The sequence below is a fragment of the Limanda limanda genome, chromosome 21 (genome assembly GCF_963576545.1).
Source record: "Limanda limanda chromosome 21, fLimLim1.1, whole genome shotgun sequence".
NCBI lineage: Eukaryota > Metazoa > Chordata > Actinopteri > Pleuronectiformes > Pleuronectidae > Limanda > Limanda limanda.
This window is the reverse complement of record NC_083656.1, coordinates 1,507,363-1,520,139: the sequence shown is the minus strand read 5'-3', so window position 1 is coordinate 1,520,139 and position 12,777 is coordinate 1,507,363. Positions and strand designations below refer to the sequence as shown.

The 12,777-nt window shown below is 41.1% G+C and overlaps 3 protein-coding genes across 9 annotated transcripts in view; 2 read left to right on the top strand and 1 right to left on the bottom strand.

Annotated features, from left to right (window-relative positions):
• scn4aa (sodium channel, voltage-gated, type IV, alpha, a) overlaps positions 1 to 4,749 on the top strand; it is a 16,673-nt gene extending 11,924 nt beyond the window's left edge. For all 6 annotated transcript variants that reach the window (XM_061094435.1, XM_061094436.1, XM_061094434.1 and 3 more), the window contains 6 exons: positions 807 to 1,088; positions 1,175 to 1,228; positions 1,842 to 1,979; positions 2,090 to 2,194; positions 2,397 to 2,667; positions 3,449 to 4,749. In XM_061094435.1, the coding sequence (XP_060950418.1) occupies positions 807 to 1,088; positions 1,175 to 1,228; positions 1,842 to 1,979; positions 2,090 to 2,194; positions 2,397 to 2,667; positions 3,449 to 4,749 (2,151 nt within the window). The remainder of the gene's footprint in view (positions 1 to 806; positions 1,089 to 1,174; positions 1,229 to 1,841; positions 1,980 to 2,089; positions 2,195 to 2,396; positions 2,668 to 3,448) is intronic.
• Positions 4,750 to 6,808: 2,059 nt separating this feature from the next.
• On the top strand, positions 6,809 to 12,255 carry cd79b (CD79b molecule, immunoglobulin-associated beta). 2 transcript variants are annotated; one of them, XM_061095034.1, is made up of 5 exons: positions 6,809 to 6,944; positions 8,179 to 8,475; positions 8,557 to 8,675; positions 11,910 to 11,963; positions 12,082 to 12,255. In XM_061095034.1, the coding sequence occupies exons 1-5, from the start codon at positions 6,893 to 6,895 to the stop codon at positions 12,169 to 12,171; spliced, it is 612 nt and encodes a 203-aa protein (XP_060951017.1). In that variant the 5' UTR covers positions 6,809 to 6,892; the 3' UTR covers positions 12,172 to 12,255. The 2 variants fall into 2 exon arrangements, with proteins under 2 accessions (XP_060951017.1, XP_060951015.1); XM_061095032.1 differs by lacking the exons at positions 11,910 to 11,963; positions 12,082 to 12,255 and adding exons at positions 9,119 to 9,172; positions 9,446 to 9,903 and having other exon boundaries at positions 6,810 to 6,944.
• LOC133027886 (interferon a3-like) lies at positions 10,459 to 11,466 on the bottom strand. The gene is made up of 5 exons (XM_061095035.1): positions 11,341 to 11,466; positions 11,168 to 11,248; positions 10,874 to 11,023; positions 10,638 to 10,721; positions 10,459 to 10,557 (listed from the first exon to the last, which is right to left on the bottom strand). The coding sequence occupies exons 1-5, from the start codon at positions 11,464 to 11,466 to the stop codon at positions 10,459 to 10,461; spliced, it is 540 nt and encodes a 179-aa protein (XP_060951018.1).
• Positions 12,256 to 12,777: the final 522 nt, after the last annotated feature.

The following is a 12,777-nucleotide window of genomic DNA, read 5'->3' as shown; positions in this document are numbered from 1 at the left end:
GGGCAACGATTAAAAGTTTTAATCGCGATTAATCGCATGATTTCCCTAATTAATCACGATTAATCGCATTTGTATATGCAAAATCCAATAATGAATTCAAAAGTAGTGTATAGCGCAATTTTATTTTCAATGTTCTGCCATATGAACAAAAGTGCCATAACATTTGTTGTGCAAACACTTTTAACATCAGCATTTAATACAGTAGCAGTTAAATAAAATATTCAGTGTAAATCTCAACTTAACAATGTTATCAAAGCAAAAATATATACAAAATTAAAGCTCAATGCCACTGCCAGGGCATTAATGTTATCCTCTTCGTTATGAAAAATGTATACTCCTCCCTGCGTCTAACGTAGTCTGCCGAAGCCTCTGAGTTGAGTGATTTGCTGATATCAACTGTGTGTTTTGCATTCAGGTGATATTTTAGACTGGAAGTTCTCCGGTGATAAGAAAATTCACCTTGGCAGTGGCTACAAATTACTTTGGTTCTGTCGACTCCGCCGTCTGGAAGAACTTTAAAATGAAAATGGCCATGTAAAAGCTCCGTACCCTTATCCATGGTTGTTTATCCGCCAATTATTTTCTTTTTTCCAGTTCCGCAGCAGTCAGCAACAGACTTTCACAAAATAAAAGACTGACTTTCACAATAAAACAATAAATAATCAAACCTGAGTTAATGCGAGATAAAATAATTGTCTGAGTTAAATAAGTGATGAGTTAACTCGATTAAAACGGGTTAACTTGCCCAGCCCTAGTATATATATATACAGTATGTCACTTCTAACCAAGTCCTCTCTGTCGGGCAGGTGGTGGTGAACGCTCTGGTCGGGGCGATTCCCTCCATCTTCAACGTGCTGCTGGTGTGTCTGATCTTCTGGCTCATCTTCAGCATCATGGGAGTGAACCTGTTCGCTGGAAAGTTCTACCACTGCATCAACACCACCACGGAGGAGCTGTTCCCGCTCAGCGAGGTCAACAACAGGAGCGAGTGCATGGCCGTGGAGGAAGCCACGCAGGAGGCGCGCTGGGTCAACGTCAAAGTCAACTACGACAACGTGGGGCAAGGCTACCTGTCGCTGCTGCAAGTGGTGGGGCGGCGCTGTGGAGTTCTGAAGCTTATGGTTGATGTTTATGGTGAAAAAGAAAATGTAGATGTTGTTCTTTGCGTTTGCAGGCAACGTTCAAAGGTTGGATGGACATCATGTACGCTGCTGTGGACTCTAGAGAGGTGATGATTAACAGCAGTGAAACGTCACGTGGATTTTCCTTTCGGTTATTTTTCACAACTTTGTTTGGAAGTGGAAATATGATGCAAGATTTATTATTAGACAATCTATCCCTGGTTTTGACAATTTTCAACATATCAGTCTCTCATTTGCTTCAGATGTTGAATCGTTTTGTATATTCTTATTTTTTTTCAACATTTGAAAAAGGATTTATTTGATGTATTTATGATTTGGAACTATAACTTTTTCCAAGTCCCTATTTTCAAAAGGACCGTATGTATTAATATTATATGAAATTGTATATAATATATTTGTAAAATGAAATCTGCTTTTCCCTCCAGTATATATTTCCCCTTCCCCTTTTTTAACGCCATCCTGCTCTTTAACTTAATTAAATATATATGTAATACATACTGTACGTGACAGATGGTGATAGTGAAGTGACTCTGGACCAAGCAGTGACCTTCCTGACCTGTATCACGTTTCAGTTTCTCCCCGCTCGGCCTCACAGTCGTCTTTCATGCTTGATCTACTTATATAAAAAGATTACCAGAGGAAAAACAGCTTCTTCTTATAACGTTTTTAATTATTTTGAAAATGTTTTGTTCATTCCAGGTGGAAGAGCAACCGTCTTATGAGATCAACCTCTACATGTACATCTACTTTGTCATCTTCATCATCTTCGGCGCCTTCTTCACTCTCAATCTCTTCATCGGCGTCATTATTGACAATTTCAACCAACAAAAGAAAAAGATAAGTGTCACACTTTGAATAAGAATCAGTCGAACGTAGAAGTGATGTTTTTTCATTTGAAGACACACGAGAGTTGTCACTGAATTAATATTCTTATGTTGTGTCTGCACTTTGGAGATAAAGACATATTTCTGACTGACGAACAGAAGAAATACTACGAAGCCATGAAGAAACTCGGGTCAAAGAAACCACAGAAGCCAATTCCACGGCCGACAGTACGTCACTCTGATTATTGATTTGTGTCACGTAGTTTAATAAAGGTACAAAAGATCATCTGCATGGTTTGATGTTGAAAACAAATCGGTGTGCATGGCAGCGTGATGTCATCGATGACCCCCGTGCTGACCAACAGGCCAAGTGACCCCGACAGGTTTGTGTTTCCCACGGCCTCACCCTGCTCTCCCTCTGAACCTGCAGAACCCAATCCAGGGCGTGGTGTTTGACTTCATCACTCAGCAGTTCTTTGACATCTTCATCATGGTGCTCATCTGCCTCAACATGGTGAGCATGATGGTGGAGACGGACGACCAGAGCCCAGAGATGGAGGATTTCCTCTTTAAAGTGAACTTGGCGTTCATCAGCGTCTTCACCGGCGAGTGTGTGTTGAAGCTCTTCGCCCTGCGACAGTACTTCTTCACCAACGGGTGGAACGTCTTTGATTTTGTCGTGGTCATCTTGTCGATCGCTGGTGGGTACCTCGTGCGTTAGGAGCACAGTTTTGAAATACAGAAAAGCAGTGGTGGGAAGTAACGAAGTAGAAATACTTTGTTGCTGTACTTAAGTAGATTTTTCACATATCTGTACTTTACTTGAGTATTTCTTTTCCTGACGACTTTTTACTTTTACTCGTTACATTTGAACAAAAATATGTGTACTTTCTACTTCTTACATTCTCAAACTGGCTCGTTACTTGAGCCAGTTTGAGAATCTCTCTCTCTCTCTCTCTCTCTCTCTCTCTCTCTCTCTCTCTCTCTCTCTCTCTCTCTCTCTCTCTCTCTCTCTCATCTAGGGTTCAAAATTTGTAAAATTATACATTATATACATTATATTCATATTGTTGTTATAATTTTTCAGTCAGTTGAGATAAATCTTGAGGAGAAACAATTTGGGTTGTTTTGTGTCTGTATAGGATTACTATAAAGAGCACTTTACATTTTTAATTTTGGTACTTAAGTATATTTCAACACCAGATACTTTTGATACTTGAGTACTTTTAATATGAGCGACTTTAAGACTTTTACTCAAGTCATTTTCTGACGGGTGACTTCTACTTTTACCGAAGTCACTTTCAGGTAAGATATCTGTACTTTTACTCAAGTATGGCTTTCAAGTACTTTATACACCACTGCAGAAAAGTAGAATATCGTGAAAAAGTTCAATATTTTTGGTCAGTTAATAAAAAAGTGAAACATTTATATATCCTAGACTCCTTACATGTTTTCTCTGATTGTCGTCTGGTTTTGTTGCAGGCACGATGCTCTCTGACATCATTGAGAAGTACTTTGTGTCGCCCACTCTGTTCAGAGTGATCAGACTGGCCAGAATTGGCAGGATTCTGCGTCTTATTAAAGGAGCCAAGGGCATCCGGACGCTTCTCTTCGCTCTGATGATGTCACTTCCTGCCCTCTTCAATATTGGTCTCCTACTCTTCCTCATCATGTTCATCTTCTCCATATTTGGCATGTCTAACTTTGCCTATGTCAAGAAGGGGGCTGGGATCGATGACATTTTTAACTTTGAGACGTTTGGCGGCAGCATCATCTGCCTGTTTGAGATCACCACGTCGGCGGGCTGGGACGGCCTTCTGCTCCCGATGCTGAACAGCAACTTTCCAGACTGTGATCCAAACTTTGAGAACCCTGGAACCGACGTCAAGGGGAACTGTGGCAACCCGGGCATGGCCATGATCTTCTTCTGCAGCTACATAGTCGTCACCTTCTTGGTGGTGGTCAACATGTACATCGCCATCATCTTGGAGAACTTCAACGTGGCGCAGGAGGAGAGCGGTGACGCGCTGTGTGAGGAGGACTTCGATATGTTCAACGAGACGTGGGAGAAGTTCGACCTGGAGGGGACTCAGTTCATCGAGTACAGCAGGCTCTCCGACTTCTGTGACGCCTTGCAGGAGCCGCTCAGAGTGGCCAAGCCCAACCGGCTCCGCCTGATGGAGATGGACATGCCGCTGGTCATCGGGGACAGGATCCACTGCCTGGATGTCTTGCTGGCCGTCACAAAGATTGTCCTGGGAGACACGGTGGAGATGGCGGCGATGAAGGAGAGCATAGAGGCGAAATTCATCCTGAACAACCCCACGTCGGACTCCTTTGCACCGATAACCACGACGATGCGCCACAAAGAGGAGCAGATGTCAGCTGTGGTCATTCAGAGGGCGTACCGCAGCCACCTGCTGAAACGCTGCGTACGCCACGCCGCTTTCATGCACCGCTCTAAGAGGTCGGGCAAAAAGGATGGAAGTGATGATCCGCCAGAAAGGGAGGGGCTTCTCGCACGGAAGCTGGGCGTGCTCTATGGGAGCAACGCAGAGCTGGCGGAGGAGATGGAGCAGGCTGCTCTGGAAACTCTGGCAAACCAAGAGCCTCTCAACCCTGAGACAATGTCACAGCACACAGGGGCCGAGTGTGGCCCCGACCCCCCCGAGCCACACGTCATGGTCGTTCTTGTAGAAATTACCAATGAGGTTTTACTACATTCGGCCCCCGACCGACAGCTCCTCCCTGTAGACGCAAACCTGAGAGAGTCCATCGTATAACAAGCACTGTTGTCTTTTTTTATTTTACCAGCTGTTCTTTAAGTCCCTATAATGATGCAAATTTTCCACGTTAGATGAAGCGGTGACACGGAGCCACGGAATGTTTTAAACTTTGTTTTTCACTCAACAAACAATTCTTCAATTTGTCTTTTGGGGTTTAAAGTAAAACTGGAGTTCATGGTTTTTCTCTAAAAAATATTTTATTTGGATCTGAACAAAATTGCAAAACACAATTTAAAAAAAATCAAGATCCATTAATTATTCTCTGACAAAACAACGAAAATGTGTAATGTTAAGGAAAAAACAATCCTGTATCCGCCCCCTGAAATGGATCTTGATTTCTTCCTGCGTCAACACATCTGGATCAGATCCGTCCCAGTCCACTAGTGAATCCCTGGTTTCTGAATAATCACTGTTAACATTAATACGAGCCGGCTAATGCTCTTAACACGTGTCCCCGACTGGCTCGCTCAGAAGGCCCAGTTTATATTGCACTATTAATATCCCTTCCAGGTCAAGTTAGAGCAGTTGACTCAGTGAGACTGAGAGACCTTCCTGTTTCCTCAGATGATTTCATCACTGATATGTGCATGTCTTATAAAACTGTTTAGTTTTTCCTCTGACTGTCCCCTCGGATATTGACTGAAAGAAAGAGTAAAATCATCAACCTCTGTGACGTTTGACTGCCGGACACAACCACTAACCTCCGTTTCTGTCTATTAAACAAGAATAATTCTAGAGGCGACATATAAGTCCTTTTGGTAAATTGCTGCACGTTTTCAATGGAAGTTTTGCCTCAGGTTATACCGAGTGTGGACTGGATCTTAATTGAATTTCTCCAGCGCAGCCCCACAGGAGTGGAAAAGTTTCTGTAGATATAATGACAACTGTTTGGTTTATGAACTGTGGATCTCGTCCTCCTGTCCTCACATAGAAAGGTTGCTTCACTTGCTGTTTCGTAAGTCTTAACTGAATTTAAAATGTCTTACTCTGAACATAAATAACATAAGCACTTTTTCTAGTTTTTTTTTTTACACTAGACTGTAGAAGACGGCCTCTTCTCTCATTCGTGTGTTCATCACTGTTTTAACATCAAACCCCTGAAGAACATCTAGCGTGTCCTCTGTGAGGGGTCTCTTTGTCTTATTCTGCGGGGGGGCAGCATGGCGGTTTTTCCCGTCGGGACGTCTGTGCGGTGACCTGCGTCAATCCTGATGTTACAGTCATATTCACAAGGTGGTGTCCTCCTTTTGTTTACATTTCTAACGGAGGGGAAGTCATGACTGCCCCACCCACAGTCAGTGTTGCCTGTATATACACTCTGTTCCTCTGTATTGTTTATTTATATCATTTTGTTATTGTAAAAAGTTGTAACAATGTTGTTAGAATAAAGTTCTCGTAGGGAAATGGAAGAGCTTATATTGACCGGTGTTCGTCTGTGGAGCTAAACTGGTGCACTGACGCCCCCTGGTGGCCATCACCACCAACACGCTGCACTGCAGACATGAAGTTTGGGAATGGGAAAAAACTAAACACAAGAAATCACAAAACACGACAGCAAACAAGAAAACAACACAAGTTTCACACATGCACACAAGCAGCATGAGCGCGAGGAGGAGAGGAGCTGAGGCTGGAGCGTGGGGGGGGGGCTGAGTGCAAGCGAGTGCACAGTTTGAGCACAAGCAGCAGCTACCTGAGTGCAAGCGACACAACTTCTTAGAGCAAGTACACAATTTGAGCACGAGCAGAGCAAATCCAAGCACAAGCAGCAGCTACCTGAGTGCAAGCGCAGGGTTTAGAGTGAAAGCATCAAAACATCTGAGCACGGAATCCAAAGGTCCTGCTCTCAAGCTGAAAGATGCTCCTGAATAAAGAGAAACAAAAAGAAACACAGTTTAACGCTTTGCTTCACATCGTCAGTAAACTGGACCAAATGTCTGTGACTGGAACTCGACATGTTTCTGAAGTTGTGGGTTGTCCTCTGTTCTCTTCTCGGTTCAGTGCTGCCGAGCTCTTCCCCTTCATTTGCCTGACACCAGCGTGATAACAGGCTGCGGGCGCTTGTTCTCTTCAGGACTGCAGAGGGACCTGGTCACGCGTGGACGTCGGCGTTTGAAATCGTTTGTCTTCTTGCGGTGTCATCATGCGCTGGCTGCTGGCGGGATGCTGTGTGCTCGCTCTGATCGGTCTCTCAGGTAAATGTGGACTCTTGGAATGTTATGTAATCAGAGGCCGAGGTTTTAAAATGATGCCAAACACAGTTAAAGTCTTGGTTAGAAATATCAACATTACTGAAACTGTGGATGTTGTTACAGCAGTGTAATAACATCCACAGCAGTGTAATAACATCCACAGCATTTCATGAGGCTTAACAGTTTCTGTCATTTGTTATTTCTGTTAAACCAACCGCTACACTGCGCACACACAGGCTTTGCATGTTAGTTTTGAGTTCACAATACCATCACTTCCTGGACATCTGGGGGAAAAGAGGAAGTCGTCTTCTGAGAAAAAGACTGAATGATATTATTGTCAGTTATTTTAATATATTCAATGTCTTCACTTTATGTCAAACTTACAGATTGTTTTAGAGAAAAACAGGGAGAATAGATGAGAGTTTAAATGCAGTAATCCTTAAAGACAGCACACGCAGAGCACATTCCTTTTGTGCGGCTCTGACCTAAATTAATATAAGTCCCCTGAACATGTCTGATTATGTTTCATCATGATGTAGGAATTATTCTCTGAGAACTCTACAAAATGTGAAAGTAAAAGAAAGAGGAAAACGATTGTGGAGCGGCACCAAAATGGAATGGATTTTTCCCAAACTTATATCACATTCTACCACAAAGTTTCATGGTGATCAATCCAGTATGTTTTACGTTACATACCAACAATTAGTCTATGAAATAGCATAAAATGTGAAGTTATTTCCCATAGTCTAATGTCACATTCTAAATGGTTTCACAGGTTTAACCCGAAGGACGAAGTTACAGAAAAGACTGTAATATTATTGTCATTTTGCTAAATTCATTTTCTTCTTTGTAAATTCAGATTTCATTTGCAGCAATCCATCGCTTGCACTTCACTTCACATCAGACTCACACTCAAGAAGCTGTGATCTCAAAGATTGACGTCTTTTTAATTTTGATAAACACTTAACAAATCGGTTGATGATAAAAAAGTAAAATCTATAATTAATCAACTTAAAGTTTTGGTGCACTGGTTGTCCGAGGTATTTGCTCTACATGGTTCTCATGGATTTGAAGTGAATCTGTGTTTAAGTAGAAATCTGGTGATCTTTCTACATTACCATTAAAAGTGATGTCAAACTCATCATCATATTTATGCAAACAGTGAAAACACTGCAGGTGCATGTCCTCTTCATCTCATCAGATTTACAGTAACTGCAATCGTCTTCTGTTTGCTCAGAGGCCCTGAGCGCTATCCAGAGGCCCCGGTTCTACGGTGTAAATACCGGCCGCAACGTGGGCTTGTACTGTATCTCAAAGCCACCGCAGCGAACCACCATGCGTTGGTTCAAGGCCAACAAGTACGATGATGACAAAGACCCCGTGGTAGAGGAAGGAAGGATTAGTTTTCATGTCCGGCATGAAGTCGAAAACTCCTATCTCCACATCAGAAAAGTGCAAGTAGAGGACAGCGGAGTGTACTTCTGCGAGATGGAGAACGGCACGTGGGGGCCCGGAACTCAACTCATAGTCCTCAGTAAGTAGCCGAGAGAACTTATGTCTCATACACACCTACAGGAAACGCTCATAAAAAACAAGACAATCTTTCTTCTCCCAGAGGCCACAAACCTTTCCAGCGCAGCTCGCATCACCATGCTGAAGGACGCTCTCATCTTCCTCCAGGGCCTCCTGCTGGCTGCGGCTGTCACTGCCATCCTGCTGCGGGGAAGAAAAGTGGTGAGACACAACTGTCGTGTTCACTGTTTCAATATAAATACACACGTGTCTGTTGTCTGTTGTATTTCACAGGACGGACACAGTGGACCCAGGACATTTTGAATTGATGACTAACTTCAGTCATTACTCAAATGTCCAAGTGGTTCTCGAATCGTTTTCTTTTGATTGTTTCAACACATCTGGATAATTTGTTTTGTTTAATTATCGTATAGTTTATTCTATAGTAATGTAGATTTAATATGATACAATAGGATACAATATGACAGATACAATGTATACGATAGATACGATACAATAGTAACCACAAGATAGAAACCGTAGCTACAATATGATAGATATGATACGATATATAGAGAATATGATGGATATGATAGATATGATAGATATATTAGGTAGATAAGTTTAAACTGTAGTTCATTTCTCCTTTTTGTCTTTTTAAACAGTCAGAAAAGACGGATATCATATATGAGGAGCCTGAGACTGATCACATCTATGAGGTTTGTTGGAACATCTATATATTCATCATAGACAGGGACATTCTTTTTCCCTCATAAATTGTTTTCATATGCAACTTTTCAAGCTTAAGCACAAAATATAAAATAAACCTTTCACAACTTTTGGACCAATGTTTATAAAACAGCACTGAGCCCATGCAAGTATGATATTGTTATAAATCGATTAAAAAAGAATATTGGCAAATAGGCTCCATCGGCAGCGAAAGAACAAGATTCATGTAGCTGCTGCTGTATGAAGATGTGTGTGTCTCTCAGGGTCTGGAGATCGAGAGGTGTGACGGAGGACTGTATGAGGAGCTGTCGGTTTACGCCCAGGCTGACGATGCTGAGGCCCCGTGGGAGTGAGCTGAACCTCAAACAGTTTCACAACAAGTTCTGATCACACATTCATGGTTATTGATGGTGAAGTGAAAAATAACTATCTTGTGAACACGATATCTACAGAACACCTTCAGGGAATATCTTTAAATTTGGTGCAGATGTGAACTCGAGAACGGACTGATTAGAATTCGGTGGTCAAAAGGTCAAAGGTCACCTCATATTATTTTGAGTGCAAAATGTTGTGTATTATTTCATGATGTCTCTTCTGACATCGTTCAATGTTGTACCTGCAACATATATACACGGATATGTTGTTTGATCTTATCCTGATCGTCTGTCTGTCTTTTGTTTTCAGTAACGGGTTCAGAAGTAATAAACAAATTTGCATTTTGCTGGAACAAGTGTTGTTTTTTGTATTATTGTTCTCTTTTATAGTTTTAACGGATTTTAACGTACTCATTGTGAAGAAAATCCACCAAACCCCCAAAACAAATGATTGAGATAAATCATTTAATACAAAAATAAACTATCAATGAATATTCAAGCAAATGAATAAACACTTTTGTAATCTGATGGACTGAAATGCATGTTCGCAATAATAATAATAAAAAATTAGCCGTGTGTTTGTTGATGCAACAAGAATAAAAACAATGTAAACTATTTTGTTTGCTGGACGATTAATTGTTTTTAATGGATATGACATGTATGACAAAAATAAATAAGCACATTCAACCAATGAATAAATAAATAGTGAAACAACTTGATGAATGAATGAATGAATAAATAAATAAATAAATAAATAAATAAATAAATAAATAAATAAATAAATAAATAAATAAATAAATAAATAAATAAATAAATAAATAAATATATATATATAAAAATATAAAAAATAAATACATACATACATAAATAAACAAATATGTAAATAATCTGATGGACAGATTCTAGTCTTCAGCGAGTAGAGATGAAAGCAGCAGGTCTGATCTCATTAGATGACTTTCAATTTCCTTCCTGATCAGTTCCCAGGATTCAGCGGAGTAGTCCTACACACACAAGAATATTATTATTAGAAGGTAGTGAGGTAGTTAGGTAAGTAGATGAGTAGGTAGGTAGGAGGACTCACCAGTTGATGTAGGACATGACGTGACAGTCTCTTGAAATACATGCGCAGCTTCTTGTTCTTCCTCTTGTGGCTTTGGCTCACAATCTAAATAAATAAAAGGTTTTGAAAAATACTTTAAAATACAGCTTTGATTTAGTTTGATGAAATGACACTGTCTCCATGGAGACGCCTCAGTCAACAGCACTCAGAGCGACAGATCAGTCAGTTTTAAATGTGAGGGAAGGAGTGACACGTACACAGGAGCGAAGGCCGTCAGCCTGTCGGCTCATGACGTTGAGGAAGTCCTCCAGTCTTCTCTCGTCCCATGATGCAGCGCTGTGGTCCTCCTCAAACAGCAGCACCACCTCCTCCAGAACCTGCACCGTGAGCGCAAGTTTATCCTCAGCCTGGAAGAGGAGGAGGAAGAGGATGAAGGACGAGGAGAAATCATACAGACATACATTTGACAGCTGTTTTAAAAACTGGAGATAATAAGAGCAGATATAAAAAATATGATATAAAACACTTTTCAGTGTGAGTATTTTACTCACTGCTGCTTTGGACGTCTGACTGTACAGATCCTCAGGGAAGGACACTTCAACCTCCTCAGTGGAGTTAGTGGAGTTATGAGCCTGCATCACACACACACACACACGTCATGTTGTCATTTCATTCACTTCAGTTATTCCAAAGACTTTAAACCTGATGCAAACAAGTCACTCACCATCATCTCTAGTAGATCCAAAGAGCTCTCACTGAGCTGTTTGAACTTCTGATCCATCCATCTGCAGCTCAGCGCCGAGCCTGCCACGCTCAGACCGAGACAAACCATGAAGATCCTGTGGAGCATTGTTCAAAGAGCAGGTAGAGGTTGACTTAGTAAACTCAGGTGTCTCCTGGTGTTTGTGTTGGAGCTGATCTGCAGAGCCTCATTTATAGCACAACTCAACTATTTCATTTTCCTAACTCGAGCAGTTGGAAAACCTGCACAGGGACCTTGGAGGACTTCATCAACGTCATGAGCCGACAGGCTGACGGCCTTCGGTCCTGTGTGTGTGTCAGGGTGGATGAGCGCAGCCTGATAACATGATACCATATGATACAATATGATACAATATGATACAATATGATTCAATATGATAGATACAATGTATACGATACGATAGTAACCACAAGATAGAAACAATAGCTATAATGTGATAGATATGATACAGAATATGATTGATATGATAGGGATCTTAGGTAGATAAGTTTAAACTGTAGTTAATTTCTCCTTTTTGTCTTTTTAAACAGTCAGAAAAGAGGGATATCATATATGAGGAGCCTGAGACTGATCACATCTATGAGGTTTGTTGGAACATCTATATATTCATCAAGGACAGGGAGATATTTATGCGTTCAGTCTTTCAGCGAAAGAACAAGATTCATGTAGCTGCTGCTGTATGAAGATGTGTGTGTCTCTCAGGGTCTGGAGATCGAGAGGTGTGACGGAGGACTGTATGAGGAGCTGTCGGTTTACGCCCAGGCTGACGATGCTGAGGCCCCGTGGGAGTGAGCTGAACCTCAAACAGTTTCACAACAAGTTCTGATCACACATTCATGGTTATTGATGGTGAAGTGAAAATAACTATCTTGTGAATACGAGGACACACGTGTCATATCCAATAAAAAATAGTTAATCATCCAACATAAACACTTGTTTATTGTTTTTATTCCTATTTCTACTGCTGTAGACAATTATTTTCGGTTAAAAAAACAACAACAATAAAACAAACTCTTGTAATTATCAGTCTTAGAATCATTTAATGGTTTGATGTATTGGGGATAATGGGCCCAGTTTAAATCTGTGACTTGTCTGTGGAACATTTCATAAGAACATGAAGTTCTCATGTGTCAGCAACATCAACATCCTTCAAACTGCTGCGTTCAGGTGAAGCTCGTAAATTACCACTGCTGTCACTGCTGCCTCTCCACGATCAGAACTTACCAGAAATAAAATGTGCTTGATCACACACCAGCGTGATAAGAACTACCAGACAGGACGGAAACCATCTTTCAAATACATTTAACGTGTTGTTTTACTTACTAACTCTTTAGTTCAGTCCCTATCCAGTGTAGTTGATTTGTAAATTAGGTAAAATGACAGAAACCATCATGCAAA

What these genes read in the sequence shown, in the direction of transcription:
- LOC133027886 (XM_061095035.1), bottom strand. Translation starts at nt 11,466, where the DNA reads ATGCTCCACAGGATCTTCATGGTTTGTCTCGGTCTGAGCGTGGCAGGC. An exon ending in TGGATCTACTAGAGATGATG is followed by an intron (nt 11,249 to 11,340) that starts GTGAGTGACTTG and finishes TGTGTGATGCAG; the next exon opens with GCTCATAACTCCACTAACTC. An exon ending in GTCATGTCCTACATCAACTG is followed by an intron (nt 10,558 to 10,637) that starts GTGAGTCCTCCT and finishes TTGTGTGTGTAG; the next exon opens with GACTACTCCGCTGAATCCTG.
- cd79b (XM_061095034.1), top strand. Translation starts at nt 6,893, where the DNA reads ATGCGCTGGCTGCTGGCGGGATGCTGTGTGCTCGCTCTGATCGGTCTC. An exon ending in CGCTCTGATCGGTCTCTCAG is followed by an intron (nt 6,945 to 8,178) that starts GTAAATGTGGAC and finishes CTGTTTGCTCAG; the next exon opens with AGGCCCTGAGCGCTATCCAG. An exon ending in TGCTGCGGGGAAGAAAAGTG is followed by an intron (nt 8,676 to 11,909) that starts GTGAGACACAAC and finishes CTTTTTAAACAG; the next exon opens with TCAGAAAAGAGGGATATCAT.